The following is a 17,112-nucleotide window of genomic DNA, read 5'->3' on the forward strand; positions in this document are numbered from 1 at the left end:
GCCGATCAACAACCACCTGGAACTCATTAGCAGTTCACCCAGTGGGGCAGAGGCCAATTGCCCTGATTACTGACAGACTTGACAGAAAGATTTAAGACCCTCAGACTAATAGCTAAAAGTAAAAGACACTGGGGGGGGGGGGAGAGGATGGAAAGGGAGAGGTCAGCAGCTCCTTGTTTTGCAATGCTGCTCATGGGGTTGGGAAGAATCCAACTAGCTGCAGCCAGAGCAAGAGTGACTTCTCCCACTATAACCCTTCCTGTTTAAGGGAAATTAAGTATTTAATCACTGCTTGCATTATGTGCTTAGTATTACATTCAGTGTTAAAGGCTTTGACTGTATTGTCTAGAGAATTAAAAAGCCCACAGATACAAAGCCATGTACACACCCACAAAGATCACGATCTTCTACAGACAATCTACCTAAAGCACTGGGCTTACAGACAGGGAAAACAATACAGCAAAAGAAACTGAGCTATCAAGGTCAGCTGTTGGCAAGGCAGGGAAGGATTTTTTTTTACTGCAGGTGACACCAACTCTGAATGTCATTCAAGACCAGTGCTCCTTTGAACTCCAGACGTTACAACTATTTTTCCATTTTAATCCTTGTTTTGTGGGAGTGCATAGCAAGAGACTTTCAGAGTATTTCACATATAGCTACAACCCTAACCTGAAATACCATTCAGTCTCTAGAAATACAACAGGTAATTAGTTAGGAGTGTAAATGCTCTTTTTCCAATGAGTCTTACAAGCATAACAATATTTTATTTAAACAGTCTTTAACAAAGTCAGGCCTTACAATGGCGGTGCTACAGAGGGACTCAGAATTTCACTAAGATTGTCTACCTTGTCATCCACCAGAACGTCCTTTTATACTGTACACACTGCTGCATGCCACCATGTTTAAGAGGATTATTTTCAGTTACCAGAACCACATCTTTTTCACGGCACACTGAAGTTTGTAGTGTCTAACAGCACATTTTGAGAACGTAAGCTCTGTATTAAGCTAGATCTAAACAGAATTTTAAAAGGAAAAATGAGAATACCCTATATATTTTAGGGCTATCAGAGCAATTGTTCTGTATTCATTCAGAAGGCTTCCCGAGAAGTTCATTTAACCAGAATTTGTAAGAATATTTATACAACATTGCTCTTGATACTTGAGTATAATGAATAATGCATAGAAAGTCTTCCAGTACTCATAATAGAGCAGGTGTCGCTTTCCAGTTTCAGCAGAAATTATCAGCATTAGATTTGTGATCTCAGTTTCTATATATTAATGATCAGAGATTTAATTTTCTAGTGTTGATGACTGGAGTCTTAAGATTCAAGAAGAGATGGGAAGAATGACAGGACACTGAGTCTGCAAACAGAAACAGTGACCTTACTTCCATTCCCAGGATCTCCACTAGCCTTAGACCCAGCCACCATTCTGCCTTGGAGTATTTTAACTGAATACTAGTACTGCAGTATAGGCTCACCTAACGAAACAAAACTGAAGCCTTAATTTCCCCGAGTCAGCAAAAAGCTACAGAACTCACTCAAGAAATACCAAGAAAAGGAGACACAGACTAAGAAGATGATTTTTGGAATTTAATAGGGAACAGTTCCTGACTGGAGCTATTTGCAGGGCTTGATCTCACTGCCTCCCTTCTGTATCTCAGCATTAAATGCCCTCTTGACCCCTTAAAGGCCATATATGCTCCCCATTAGCTTGCTGCACATCAGAAGGTTCCCTCGTTATAATTACAAGTTTATTCTCTCAGGTCTCTCCACCACTAGCTTCCAAACCAGCCCCTTCAGCTTAAGGCAAGCCTTTCAGATACCTTAAAGTAAGGTAGATAAGCTTAGATACATATGTGTTCCTTATCATCCCAGTACTCCAGTTTCAGAGAATATTGCATATTCTCAGTCAGAACAGGCTTACAGTAATCTGCAGATCTGCAATAACAGAACAAAGTTAAAGGGACAAAAATGCACTAAGATTAATTTGAGGGAAAAATTCCACCTTATTCTAACAGAGGCAGAAGCTACCCGAGATGCTGAAATTTGATACACAATCCCTTCTACACTTAAAGCAAAAACTGAGCAAAACTCCTGTTTGGTACAACTCTCTCCTTCCCTAGGAAAGGGATCATGTAACAAAAAACTATGACCCTTCTTCTATACCAGAGATCGCTGGCTAACATCTCAAAGCTACCTTATGAGATCAAGCAACCCCATGTGGCCCCTCTGAAAGCTGCACGATCAGCAACGGCAGCCAAAGGGGAAGAGGTGCTAAAATCTAGGCTAAATCTAGCAGGATCCATTGTTTCAGCAGCAGCATCACAGAAATAAGGCTGTATTGATACGGCTCCTACATACCTTTGGTTCCATTTAGTAGAATCGGGGTTTATAGCCATTCCAAGACATACTGACCTGACATACTTGCCTTTTTTAATTTAAAATTTAAAAAGTCTTTATCTTCCTGTTGCCAGATATCAATATGCCACATGAACAGGAGATGCCAAAACTGTGTTGAAGTACAATACGAGTAAAACTGAAGTACCTTAACGCACTTCTGAGTCAGACTGCTTCTTGGTTACAGCTTTTTAAAGATGAATCATCAAAGTCTGTAACAGAGCAAGACCAGCCTACTAATGCCTCTTGTACTGGTTGTTCCAAGTCCTATAACTCAATGTGATAACAGAAAGAGTGTTTGGTAAGTGCACCAGACAGTTTCAACATTTTTTTTCTGTATCGTATTCTGCTAAAGAAGCTTACTTGGATCTATTTTTTGCCTCTATATGAACAAGCAGTCTTGATTTTAAAAGCTGGACCTGACTGTGCTAGAAGGATTCATGTACCAGAGAATCTGGCAGAAGTGGCAAGAATAGTTTTAAAGACACAATGCAAGTTTATCAATAGAGAGTTTTTAGTTCTGTGCCTCTGAGATCAGTCTTATAACTTGGAAAGGAAAATTCCTCCCAGAAAGTGGGTCAACTCATTAGCAATTGATTGTTAAACAAGAAGAGATGAGCAGAAGACCCTTAATACAAGCAGCACAGTTTTCTTCTAGTTTTTAAACTGCAGGACTACACCACTCTAGCTGGAAAATTGCTTGTGGGTCTACTCACAGGTGGGACTGAGAGGTCTATTGCTGCAGCTGAACTGATTAGTATTTCGTGATGTAGTGGCAACTATATTGTTCCAACAAAACAGTCTAAAAACGTATCTTAAGGAAATCTTGCTTCTTCAGGATAGCTTTTAATTTTTGTCATATAACTGGGCTAAAACTAGTCATTTGCTAGTCATCCATTATCTGAATTTCTAGTGTTTGTGGATTTTTCAGTTGTCTTCAGTCAACTATTTTACCTGATTAAACCCCAAGAAGGAGGAGCTTCATTTGTGGGAGAGGGAAAAGAGCCAATCCCTGGCACCACCATCACCCCCCTGAGCAGATACAGCAATAATCAAGCCCATACCAATGAATCTGACTTTTTTGAAGCCATACTTCTGGGAGCCAATAAGGTTCTATGTAATTCAGTTTGGTGCTTTTTTCTTTTTTTTTTTTCCCTTCCCCATCATCCAAGGTGAGTTTGTTTTAATTCTCCTAAGACTAATTCTGGAAAGAACATTATCAGTTGTCAGGGATAAATCCAAGTCACTTGGGAGACTACAAAGCTCAAGTTACCTCTCATCATCAGGAACCTTGCAGAGTTAGGTCACCTTTGTGCTATCTGCTTCCATGGCTCCAACACAGTCACAGATAGAGGACTATCACAGCTTTATCCTGTCATCAGGATCTGGTCAGTGCAACAGTGCTCCTACATAAAACTATGCAGCAGCAGGCAACCAGTAGTCAACTCTGGACTTCCCCTCCGGTGATTCTGCGGGTTTCAGACCAAGCTGCTTTTAGTCAGTATAGGTTCATGCTATCCAACTCTTTTGAAACCAGGTCAGTGTATTGAATCAGCTCAGCACAGGCTCAACAAGCACCCAAGCAGCTATAAAGGTGAGGCAGGACCTCTTCAACTATGAGAGATGAGCTATTTTATCATTTAGCTGTAGTGTGGTACTTCATTTTCTACAGAAAATATGTCAGAAGCCCCTTCCCTCCCATTCCCTTAAGCAAAGGTCACCACCTTCACATAAGCATGCTGCAAGAGCCCTTCTGTCTGTTTAAGGTTAAAAAGTCATCAGGACTCAAGAAGCTGGTGAGAAACCTCACTGCTGACAAGCATCTTCCTCTATTATGCCAGGAGGAAAGAGTAGAGTGCTGAGTTCAAGATTTGGCTCTTGGGAAGGCACTGGAAGGTGAATTAGGATTTACCCATTACTGTAAAAAGCAAGTGCAAGAACTTCTCTTTTTGAGGCAGGGGTTAGCCAGAGTACAAGATACACTTCAACAGCAATACCTGGCAGAGCAAGAACCCGACTGCTGACTTTGAATAGTGTTCATTAACTAGTCGAGTTCTAAGCTGAAGCTTTCCTGTAGGCTTCCTAGCAAGACAGAGTCTCTGGGTAGAGCATCTTTCTTTATGTGGGGGGAAATAAAAAGTGACTGTTGCCAAGAACAAGGGACAATGTCACAACCGGACTATTTGGTCTTATATGTTTGAGAAAGCACAGTCAGAGAGAAGATTTTCCCTGGGTTAGGTGACAACCATGTTTCCAATGAACTGAGAGTCAAATTAATGAGTATCATCTCGTGGTACCTGGTGGACAGTGTCATGTGAAGACAAGCTGCTCTTTCACATGAGCCTGTTACAGCTAAACAATGTATTCATGTGCTAGAAAAAAGATTTAGCATCCACATGACATTGAAAATAAGGATAGTGACACATATGTCAGTGAGTCACAAGTAATAGGGGAGGAGGTTTTATTTGCACTAGGGCAATCAGGAAGTTTAATTGACCCACATAGAAGGAGGCCTTCCTTGACTGAACAGCAATACCTTAATCATCACGGAGTCGGCTGCCTTCAGTGCCGGCAAGAGTAAACACTCCCAAAAGGGAAGAATGGCACCTAAAGCAAAAACATTGTACAGGGTTTGCAGAGTGGTCCAGCCATCTCACTCTCCCAGGTCACATACTGCAAAAGCAAATTCACCTGTCCTATACACATGGATCTGCTGTTTAGCGTATTGCCCTGTATCATGCAACAATCCAGCAGTCTTTAAACAGTAAGCTTAAAAAAAGTGATGTAAGCATTTGTATTTCTGGGTTTAGTTCACATGTTCTTCTGTTTGGAAGACTAGAGCTTCTCCTTCCCTTACTCAGAAGTAGTTTCATAACAAAAAAGATAAATAAGACTGCCATAGTCTCACCTTCACCACCACCACCTACCAACCTCCTCCTTTTTTGCATGGGTACTGCTTGCAAGCTCAGTGTGCCTCAACACCCGAGTAGCAGATAGATAGCCCCACTGCTAGAGAATGGTTGGACAGTAGGGAAGTTTTCAGTCAGCTTCTTGAACCACCACAGGACATGGAGAGGAGGGAAAGAAAAAAAAAAAAAAAAAAGAAAACCCTACACATACACCAAACGTAAATTTAAAACTGCTGTAGAATCTAGTGAACTAAATAATTATTTACTATTTCCAACGTATTGCAGAAGAGTGGATCAGAACAGTGAAGGGCCAAATTCTTTAGAAGACATCAATGTTTCTAATCTTAGGTTGTACATATTCTTGCATTACACCAGCAATCACATATTGACAAGTACACTCCCTAATTACTTACAATAGCTTGTCAGCAGTTGTAGTCAGGCACAGGACTAAAGAAACACAGTTATGTTGCATTGCATCCCTGCACTCAAGTTAGGCATGAACTGCAACAAGCATGGAGCAGATGTGAGTTGTCCTAGAGCCTAGCATCACAGAGAATGTTTTCCTTATTGCTCCAGTCACCTCCGCAGAACTTAATTTAATCTGACTTGGTCTTAGTGAGAGTTTGGTCTAAAGGTAAATGTATTTAGCAGTTCTTCCACTGATTACAGGAATAATACCACGGGTTTCCCAACTTTGTTCTTTTAAGTGTCATTTACCTGCCTTAATGAAGAAGGAGCCCGAGTTGCAGTCAAACAATAGACCTGTAAGAGTGGCACAGAGTATATGTATAGTGCCTAATGAAGACAGTCACAAGCTAACTAATCAAGTTATTCTAATAAGCTGTTATTTTTTGCATGACAAATTGAAAGTGTAATAAGCCATAAGAATCAAGTCTCAGTATCAGTGAAAAAATGGTTTTACTATTGTCTAGAAATGTCATCCCATTTACACATCTGTGCCATGCTACATCAAATGTCTCTCCATCAGAAAAACGAGGAGGGACAAGTAACAAAAGTATGCAGGAGAAGGAAACCCTGCAGTCCAGGCCATTCATGCTTTCCAGTGACGGAAGACGTTTACCACTGTCTACTGGACCACACAGAGTAAGGGAGCTGTTGCCTGCAGCACTGCAGAGCTGCATACGGACATGCAGCACGAACACACCCAGTACTGCAGATCAGCACACACTCACAGAATGCAGATACAGCCTTGTCGCACTATTTAAGGACAGATGCTGCAGAAATCTGCAGCTTTTTCTTTTTTTAGATTACAGGATATGCAACTAGTTTAATGCCAAAACACTAGTATCACTTAGAAGGAAGGAATTATCATCCTGATAAGAGAGAAAGAGAGTTTTTGTTTATTTTCTCAGGGCACCAAAGACTGCTTTCCCTGAATTCTCTCTCCCTTACTGGGTAGAAAGGTGGATGAGAGAGTGAGCTTCCTTAAGGCCAATTAAAAGCAACCTTGTTTCAGGCAACAAACTGATCTAATAGCTTAATAGCATATAAAGGGGGAGATATTGTTCCCTCCGGTGCTGCCTGCTTTTTCTTGGCCTCTTTCTTTGTCTCTCACCTCTGCTCCATCTTGGGCACTTGCCAGACCTTTCAATAAACCCATTTAAATCACCAAAAATCAGAGTAAAGCTCTTTTCCCTTCCTTCCCTTTTGGAAAACTTGTGTTGGGAGAGTTGAACCTGCACAAAGAATGATTTGACTAAAATAGGAGCAAGTAAGTCACAGACCTACACAGTCAGAGTCATCTGCTTCCACTGCGGTAGGCTTATGGATAAGTCAGGTCACTGTAACTTGGAAGTGATATCCTTACCTTTTTTCTGTCCAACATTGCTGAGACAATGAAATTAATTTTTGTTCCCCATCTTCACTTACTATGGGGAAGCTGCGGGCAGGAGAGGAAGGAGAAAAAAGGCAAGCTCTGTATCAAGTGACAGTAAGAGTTACCTTGGGGATTGTGAGTATGCTACTGGTAGCCCTTTTTGTGGTAGAATGGGCTACCGCACCAAGGGTGAGAGTTCAGTCCTCAACTGAAGCTGGTCTACATAGTTTTAAACTTTCAGTATGGCACAGATAAAGAAGTTGTCTCTTGGAGGCTTCATGGTCTCTTTAGTGGAGATACTAGGTATCAGGTTATCAATACCAGCAAGTCACTTTATCTGGGCAGTTACCTCAGTCATTTGAGCAGATATCAAAGTGCACGTGGCAGGGAAGGGCGGGGAAAAAGTGAGTTAGAATAAAAGTCCACAATCAACAGGAACTATTATTCTTCTTCCAGTTAAAAAAATTAGAACAGATTCCCCCTTTAGACACACAGGCTTAAGACTAATGTTCTTCTAAGGGCCTGTCTCAATCACACGGGAGCCAGGGAGAAGAGGAAGAGAATTTGGTCCTACATCCACTATCTTTCCCATTCCTACACTTAGGTATTTTTGTCTCAGCTGGAGTTTCACTGAAACCTGTAACAATGTGTTTAAAGTTGCAGATGTCAAGAGACTTCATGTTATGCACTGCCCGCATTTTTCCCTGTACTAGTAGGAAGTAAACAAGCCCAAGGGAAAATAAGAAAGCAGTCTGTCAACCCTCCAGCACACTGAGGCATCAGATTAGGGCATCTGTGATCCAAATGCTACATGGGGGCAGGGGAAGGTGTGTAAATTGATATTATGCTGCAGGGCAAGGTCAAGAGTCTACCCCCCAGTTAGTAACTTGGGGCAGGAGCAGGGGGAAACCCTCATTCTTTTAGCTGGATAACCCTCAAGTCATATGCCTCCTATAGTCTTAATTTTAATATAGCTTGTTTTTCCTGGTTACTCTAAATTACTTAGAGTATGCACATATGCTTCAAACAGACCAAAGTATATGCACAGTGCAAACTTTTGCCTGATTATAAAGATTTTGTAGTGACAATTATCAGGACAGACAAAACTGCTTTACCGGCCATAAAGATAGCATGGAAGTTTAAGCCTTGCTACAGCATACCTTTGTAAAACCTCTGATCTGAATAAAGATCGCTCCTACTGGACTACATGGATCCACCATCAGTCTCCAAAAGCTCTCTCTCATGTAACATTTATTCAGAGCAATGCAGCATTCACCATAATTTTGTTCTTCAATGCCATTTAGCTACAGGTACCATTGCTATTCGAAGCATCTAGCAAGATAAAGCGTTGCTCATTATGTTCATACTAGAGACATCTTCAGCCAAGAGGGACTTCCATGAGCCAGACCCGTTTGACTGAACACCACCCACTGAACATGACGAGAAAGTGCTTAGGTTTATTACTGAAGTACTGCTCTCATTTGATTAAGAAGCAAACACCCAAAACTAACACTTCCTAAGGTTGACCAAGAAGTACATCTTCAGATACTGAAGACACTTCCCAGGCTCTCAACACTCAGAGGTCCAGAGGAGTCACAGCTCTTTACAAAGTAAAACTTCCCCTTCGCTGATCAATAACTAACGTTACTCTTTACACCGTGTCATTACATAAGAGGAGGAAGCTAGTGCAAACTGACAGGCCACGATGTAGTTTCAACAGAGCTAGAGATTGAAACAGAAGAAACATTAGGAAGGCGCTATTATTTGGACTAGCCAAGACAAGCATTTGCAGTGCTGTGGCTGTCACAGTTCCACACACGGCCATCACCGCACCGAGGCATCACTCCTGACACTACACATGTCCCTCACTGCTGCACAGACAGGAGGACGCCAACACCATGTTCTAATAAATACCCCATTTCACCTTCAGCCTCATCCTAGAGCATCTGTTTAGTTTCACTGCGACCGCATACAACTGAAACCTTGAAGTGAATCTCTTCTCTGCTGCACGCCACCTATCGTGACACCTCTCTGGGGCACTGGGATACAGCGTCTTTCCCGTGATGTCGGCCCCTTTCAGGGCAGCTTTCCGACCCACCAGGGATAACAAACACATCCCAGGCTGCAGACACCCACCTTCCCAGCACAGGCTTTTGCCACAACCGGTTCACAGCCGACAGAAGAGGTGAGGGAAGGAAGAGTAAGGACAACAGAGAGAAGAGGGAGTTCCAGATGTCAGTGGATAAGCGGCAGCAGCTCCCTCCCCCGGGACTCTCCCCTTCCCAGCTCGCGGCCCCGGCGGGCGGGGGGCCGGCAGCGACCAGATTCCTCCGGGCCAGGGGCGGGAGAACGCGGCGCCGCCGTCTCCCCGGGGCGGCGGCGAAGGGGAGGGGAAGGCGAGAGGGAGGGAGGGGGGTGAAGGGACGGCAGGCAGCGGTGGAAGCGGCAGACGGGCACAGCCAAGGCGCAGGCTGGAAGCAGACCCGCGCCGGGGTGGTGCCTGGCGCCGCGGGGAGCGGGAGGCGAGCATGCGATTAGCCCGGTGCCGTGCGGGGAGGGAGCGGAGCGCAACGCCCCGGGGACGGCCTCCCGCGCCCCCTCCGCGGCCCGCCGACCTACCCAGCAGCACGCAGACCACGTCCAGAGCCACGAAGGGCAGCCGCGTCCTGTCAAACATGCTGGCTGGCAGCGCCGGGCGCCCGGCGTCAGGCGCGGCGGCGGCGCCTCCTCGCGCGGCGCGGTGACAGCCTCGGCCCGAGGGGCGGGAGCGGAGGCGGCAGGGAGGGGCTCAGCCGCGGCGGGGCGCTGCGCTCCGAGCCAACGGCGCCCGCCCCCCGCGATCCCGGCGCCGCCGCCGCCCGCACTGCGCTACTGCCACCGCTGCGGCGCCCACCGGGGCTTTAAGGCGGGCGGGGGCCGGGAGGGAGGAAGGGAGGGAAGGGCGGGCTGGCGGCGGCGCCTCCGCCCGCCCCTACCCGCCGCCGCGACGCCCCACCCGGCGGCCCCGCTTCAACGGCAGGCCGCGGCCGGCCAATCGCGGCGCGGCCCGCCCCCAGGGCGGCCCGCCTCCCGCCCCGCCCCCGCGGCGCCGGCCACGCCGCGTCAGGGACCCCCTGGCGTCAGAGGGCGAGCCCCGCCCTTCGCCCGCCCGCCGCCCGCCCGAGGCGGTGGCGGCCCCTCGCCCCCCGCCCGCCCCTCAGCGCGGGTCCCCCGGCCCCCCGCGGTCGTGGGGCTGCCGCAGGGCCAGCGCCGCCTGAGGGAGCGCCTCGGCGGTCGCCCGTGCTCTGCCTCCTGCCGCCTGCCCGGCCCCGTTCTGAGGCGATGCGGGCCGCGGCACCGGAGCGTGTCCTGCCCGGCCCCCCGAGGGGCTGCCGGGGTGACAAACACCCGAGAGGGGTGTCGGGGGCGCCCGACCCCGGCCGGACGCGGGGACTCCAGCCGCCGCGGCGCCCCGGCCTGCCTGCGAGAGAGCTGGGGAGCGGTTTTTTTGATTTTTTTTTCTCTTTTTAACAAGGAAAAAGCTGCTTCCGCCTCTGGAAGAGTGTTGGAAAGTTGCAAAAGAGCCGAGAAGCCGAGTTTCAGCCCAACCCAAAACAATGTTTTTCCTTGTTAAAGGCTTTTATTTGGAAAGAAAATAGTGACCAACACGAAGAAAATGTTTTCTGCATAACCACATTTTTATTTTAACAGCATTTACCACAAAACAGACGACTTCATTCGCCAGTGTTGCCAGTGCTGCTGGGCACAAACTTATCACTCACGCCACTGAGCACATCTGTGTTTTGTTCTCGGTAACTGCCGGTGGGACAGGCGGCGCTTCCCACACTCAAAGCATCAGGCATAAACTTTTCTGCGATTTCTCATGTCTTCCACCCTCTAATTCTGTAAACAGCTTCACTTTGTATGATATCCTAAAGGTTGAATAACAGGTTTGGAAGATCAACAAGGGAAACAAGTTCTTGAGGTGGAAATGCCTTGCTAAATATGCTGTATCTTCAATCCAACCATGCTGCCTAAAAAGGTACATTAAGCAGCTCCATATAGAATATATAAAGAAGTTCCACATAGCAGCCTATATGGGAGTTCCCAATCTCGTCTCAGCACCTAAGAAGCATCCCAGCTACAAATCAAAACGGGCAGTTCTACAGATTAAAACTACCCTTGATTTCTGTAAGGGTAGTGTAATTTACAGAGCGCATTTTCCTGTGCAAGTATTCTGGGATGGTCTCACGGAGGAAGAAACTCCAGTGTTGTCTTAAAATGCAGAAAGTAATGGAACAAATTGGAGGACAACCTGGCAACGAGGAAAACTGGGCTTATCTTTGTGAGAACTGCTGCTGAAAGAAAAGTGTGTAATCTACTCTGCTCCTCACAAAGCAGGGGATTGCTCACAAGGTCTTAAATCAGAAGTAGATAACATCCCCAAAATTGCAAGATGGTTAGAAAAAGCAGGAGACAAGCCATGCAAACAGTCCATGCACAATTGCCATAATTGCTTTCTTCAACGCAAAAGCATCACGCTAATCTTGTTCGGGCTAAGCAGCAAACAGCTCTCCTGATCCACACCCCTATGCAGTAAATTAGAGACCGAAGTGATTGCGCTAATTCAAATGGATCTCTTCCCAGAAGAATGTAAGCAAGATAGCGATTACACTTAAAAACACCTGGAAATTGGGCTGCGGCAGCACAGCATTCACCAACAAGAGAAATTAATCACGCTTTATTGTCTTGCAGTTTCTACATCTCTGTTTCCCCCTTGAGACATAGCTTGCCTGAGGGAAGAGGCATCTCTGCAATCTTTCTGCCAGAATTCAGGATAGAAAGCAGTCACCGGGTTCCTCTCCAAACTTTCCATTGCACAAGGGATGTGAGCCTTGCTGTTGCAACCCTATTCCCACCACTAGGCTTGCTATGTCTTGGAAACCCCCAGCCGAGCACAGATTGAGGGATTAGGTTAGCACTGCGCTGTTCTAGGCTCTCAGGAGGCTTTTCTGGGCCTTCATATGTGAGCAACTATTAACCATGGAAGCACGCCAACCCAAGCACTTTCAGCCTGAATTACTACTCAGATTAGCAAAACCCTACATTACTCCAGGGCTGTGTTAGTACAAGTACTGCATCTTCAGATATGTTGCTATTTCACACAAAAAGGATGTTTGGGCATAAAACTGAGGAGAGAAAAGAACACTCTGCATGCTTAAGCACCTTTAACAAATAATACAGTATCTGCGGCAGCAACAATGCCCAGGGTAGCAGAAATGGCAAACTGATGGTGCTTGATCAGAGACATCTGGAGCAGTATGTTCCTGAGGGGATGGAGGATGTTTGATTATAAACACAAATAGAAATCATGTTCAGCATCAGTTGGAGGTTTGTGGGGTTTTAAGTACACAACACAAATATCAGAGCTGCTAAACTTCATTTTCTCCTGGCACTGTGACAGTTTTGTTGTATCTTCTGACTTCGTGGCATTTTTCCTGTCTAGGCGTTGGTTGGTATCTGCCCCTCGCAGCAGGGCGCTTAGATGCCCACCATTCTTAACCACCGTAGTGACCCAGTGATGTCAAGTCAGATCCACTCATATGCTTGGCACAGTCTATGCTAAAGGCCATTTTTGAACCAGGACCCAAGTAAAATGAAGGCAACAGAGGAAGCTCATAAGTTATATTTTATCCCTTCATTAAATTTACATTTTAAATAGTCTAATATTACTCTCTAGAATTTATAATCTTCCTAAATATCTTCCCCTCTCACCTATTCTCGTTTGGTATGGTTATTTAGTTGTTTTCTTTCTTTTTTTTTTAATTGTATCTTTTTGTTTGTTTAATTGAGAGCAGTGAGCAGCAGAGAACACCAAGACCAAGTTAAAGCCCTGTTCATGTCTTTGTTTTATTCTGGTTCTTCTAGATCTTCAGTGTTTTGCCCATCCTCCTTAAAAGTTTTGTGTGTACTATGATTAAACTCTCAGGAAGTTTATCATCAGTCTGTAGTGGTACTTGTATGACAATTAATTAGTACTGACCCAACAGGACTCTTAACTGCAATTAACATTCATACGGATCAGCAGCTTTAGTAAATGATGGGACTTTCCCAGGCTTGTTTCTCTGTAGCGTGATCTGGGATGGGAGTCAATAGCTCTGAATGAGCTGTTACCACTCAGGAAAGGGATGAGAGGGTCATGGTGGATAGTTCTGGGAAGCCATCCTCTGGGTGCTTAGTGGAGAGATCACCACGCCGACCAGAGCGCTGGGAATGCTACTAGGAAAGACATCGAGAGCAATCCATCAAATATCATTGTGACACATTCCTGAATGCCGGCAATCCCACATCAAAACGGGTAAGCAGAACCAGAGGAAGCTCAAAGGAAGGCAAAAAGGCTTTTTAGAACTTGTATACAACAGCTTCAATGCAAGAGTAACAGAAGAAGAATAGAATTTTTCAACATGGAAAGGGAAGGATGGAAGAGGAAAAGGCTTTGTAAAGTACCCATCTATAAAATCATGAAATGTGTGGAGAAGGTTAAATGTGTAACAAGTATTCATTACTTTGTATCAGATAAGAACTAAGGAGAACCTATATAAGCTGTCAGACAACAGGACTCCTTCTTTACATGAGAATGCTGTGGAATTTATTGCTCACGGTGCTGTGGGGCACAAAATTACAAAGGAGCCAAAAGGCACTAGGTAAATTCACAGGGAATAGGTCCACTGTTAAACAGTGGTTCCCGGTAGTTTAAGAAATACCAGAACTGCTGACTTCCCACATTTAGAAAGGTCTGCTGGGGAAGAGTCATTCTTCAGGGCCTGTTTCTTAAACTCCCCCTGAACATCTGCTGCTGGGCCCTGTTGCACGGCATTGGGCCGGATGGACTTGATCTGAATCAGGTCTTCATATGTTCAAAGCCCGTCAATGGCCATAGTGTAACGCTGCAAAATACATTAGTAATAGTTAGCAGAGATGAAATAGTTCAGACTTGTTCGTAATGTTCTGTCAGATTCAGACTCTGCAATACTTCTGTGTGGCTGTTGAGAGTTTATCTGCCAAAACCCCACTCATGCAGTAAGACCTACAGAAGAGGACCAAGGAGGAAAGTCTGCCAAGATGGCCCTCCTGAATTTCTCTTACATCATTTGTCCAGGGCATAGGATTTGCCCCTTTAGGAAATGACACACGCTTCTATAGGTAGTGTTGAGACCTGGACCTCTGAAGTCAGTTGACACCCCTTGCACAGAATGTTTCAGGAAGCAGAATTTAGATTCCACCAAAATATCTTAGCCTCATATCTCTTCTTTTGTTTCATCTAGCCACTTAGTTGTTTTCCTTCTTTTGCTCCTATGTCTCATGTTTGTTTGGTTTTTAATAAAGGAGCAGTGAGCAATAAAGAACATTCATATTTCTAATAAACAAAGCATGAGGAGTTTCCTGTCTTCTCTCCGTTAATTCTTTTCCCTTTAAATACAGTTGATACTTGTTTGGGTACTTCACCCCCACAACTCTATTGAATTGTGTTGTCTATTCACCAAAAAGCTCCTGCTGTCAGGCTGACTTGAGATTGTCATCTATGGCGCTCCACTCCGCTCCTGGGCAAGTTCAGATCCATGAAGGGTTCCGCTCCCCTGGTTTTAGGTCACAGTTACAACAGCATTTCCAGAAAAGCGATGAGACCTGTTCTAGTAGAAAAGACAGGTTATTTCTAAAGATTGGCCACAGAAATAAAGAATCAAGCAGACATCACCAAACAGCATAATAACATAAATTTAATATTCATGTCCATGTAATGAATTAAAATGCATTAAAACCCGAGTATATAGCTTTGTTTATATATATTTAATAGCACGTATCATACAACCTCAGAAGATCATATAGTATATTCTAGAAAAAACATTTCAGGCTACGTCTACACAAGTTAATTAAGTGGGGCCAGCACACACGAAACAGGTACTGGCATGTGATCGTCCGGACTATTTATGTGTTAGCTCACAAATGGTGTTGTTCAGAACTAACTAGCACAGGCCAGGAAGCGTTCCCCATGGCAATTTTGCATGCAGCCATGCTATTTTGACAGGAAGAAAGTGCAGCTGTGTGGCCATCAGCTATGGTCTACCAGCTGGCCTTAAGGCTAAGAAACTGTCCCTGTTTGCTCTTTATTAGATTTTATTATTTGTTTCAATTAGATTTTATTATTTGTTTCAATTACAGATATTGCTCTGAAGCAATAATAGATTCTGAAAGAAAGAATGACTCAAGGGAACTCACCAAATGTTCATGGCTGAGTGAAACTTTTATTAAAAAGGTTTTACGATTATTGCAAGTTGGAGTGATTTAGGGGCAGCAGGATATGTCTCCTCTGGCTTCCGATTTCCCCTCTCTTCTTCCCTTCCTGGTCATGCTTTCCAGTCAAACCAGCTAGCAAAACGGAGGTAACTGGCAGCAGTAGGGATCTCAAGAGATGAACTTCAACAGGGTAAACCAGTTGCACAGTGAAGAATTTGCCAACGATGTATCAAAGGCACCCAGTTTTGACCCAAGCAGTAACTCAGCCTCCTGTGCCTGGTTCCGTGTATGTTTGGATAACCACGTATTTAAATATCCACTGTATTCAACAGATAGAAGAAGATAAGCTTGAAGGAAAATGTATGTCATTGCACCTCTTCCAGGTACATCTTCATGTGCTTCACTGGCTGATCAAAGCTGTCCATCCGAGTGCAGCAGCTAAGGTGTCTGCTCCTGCTGCTTGTCCCTGCTTGGCAGCAACAGTCCCACCCCTGACACTCTGTGCTTTAAACAGGCAGCAATCTACACTGAAACCATTGCGAGGCAGCAGCTCCCAGTCCTGTACCGCTTCAGGATGGCCTGGATACCAGCAGAAGTACCACTAGGAGTACAGCGTGGGAGCAGACAGAAGCAGAGAGACCCGGCAAGAAGTAGATCTGAGTTTTTTTCCTGGCCCAATTCTTATGCTCCTGCTCAGTGGATGAACCGCTTGGCTGCTGCCTCTTCAGTTCCACACGTCCTGCTCATTTTTGTTGAAAAGTACCATTTATGTTGAAATGTACCATGTACATTTCCTAACACAGTGAGTTGAGCCTCCAAGTTACGTTACTGTAATACTCAAAAGTCATACTCATCCAAAACTACACTCCAAAGCTAAGGCCAAGCTAATATAAGCAGAATGGCTATGGAAATATGTCTGTAGGGGGCCTTTTGCAACATTTTTAATAACGGTATTATGCTGTTACAGTTGTCAGTGTTGCTTTTGTTTGAGCTCCATAAATTTGTGATTTTTTTTTTTCCAGTGCCACAGATCCAAAGGAATTTATTCACAAGTTCATAGCACTTTGTTGTTGTTGTTTTCTTAAGACTTTATAAATATATTGGATAAAATTCAACCTTGGACACATCTCCCTGCACTGATATAATGCAGTTACAATAGCCTAGCACATAAATAATTGCAACTACAAAAATAAATTATGAGGGGGCTTTGAAAGTGAAATAACAATAGTCAAAATGTCACCAAAACACTCAAGCTGGCAGAATCAAGCAAGGCAAAAAGAAACCCACTTCAGTATTGATTGTGGAGCACATTTATTTCTTGCATCTCTGAATTATTCTTCACAGAGCATGATCAGGGTCAGTTCCTGCTCAAAACAAAATTAAGGGTGGAGGAGAATAAATCAACACATAATTGCAACATTAATTATTTAGAATTCCTCTTCAAAGAATTATGTGAGGATTTGGGTCTTAATACAATCACCATCTAATGAAAGCTTTTGCCTCTCCATCTTCTATAAAATAGTACTTGACTCCTTGAAATAGTCATCAGAGTTGAACACAAAAAGCCGCAGCTGGAGCTGCTCCAACACACAGAGCTTTCAGTTACTGAAATCACTTCCTCTTAGTTTGTCCCCTACACGCTGAGCAGGAAACGTGGGATTTCACTTTGCTGTCTTGTCCCTTTACATGGATT

General features: G+C 44.6%; 1 protein-coding gene across 1 annotated transcript in view; it reads right to left on the bottom strand.

Annotated features, from left to right (window-relative positions):
• The window catches only part of PLPP1 (phospholipid phosphatase 1), a 74,720-nt gene extending 64,824 nt beyond the window's left edge, over positions 1-9,896 (bottom strand). The window contains exon 1 of the mRNA XM_076362471.1: positions 9,765-9,896. Within this exon, the coding sequence (XP_076218586.1) occupies positions 9,765-9,822 (58 nt within the window). The 5' untranslated portion in view covers positions 9,823-9,896. The remainder of the gene's footprint in view (positions 1-9,764) is intronic.
• Between the last annotated feature and the right edge of the window lie 7,216 nt (positions 9,897-17,112).

This window comes from Aptenodytes patagonicus, chromosome Z (assembly GCF_965638725.1).
Source record: "Aptenodytes patagonicus chromosome Z, bAptPat1.pri.cur, whole genome shotgun sequence".
Taxonomy (NCBI): domain Eukaryota; kingdom Metazoa; phylum Chordata; class Aves; order Sphenisciformes; family Spheniscidae; genus Aptenodytes; species Aptenodytes patagonicus.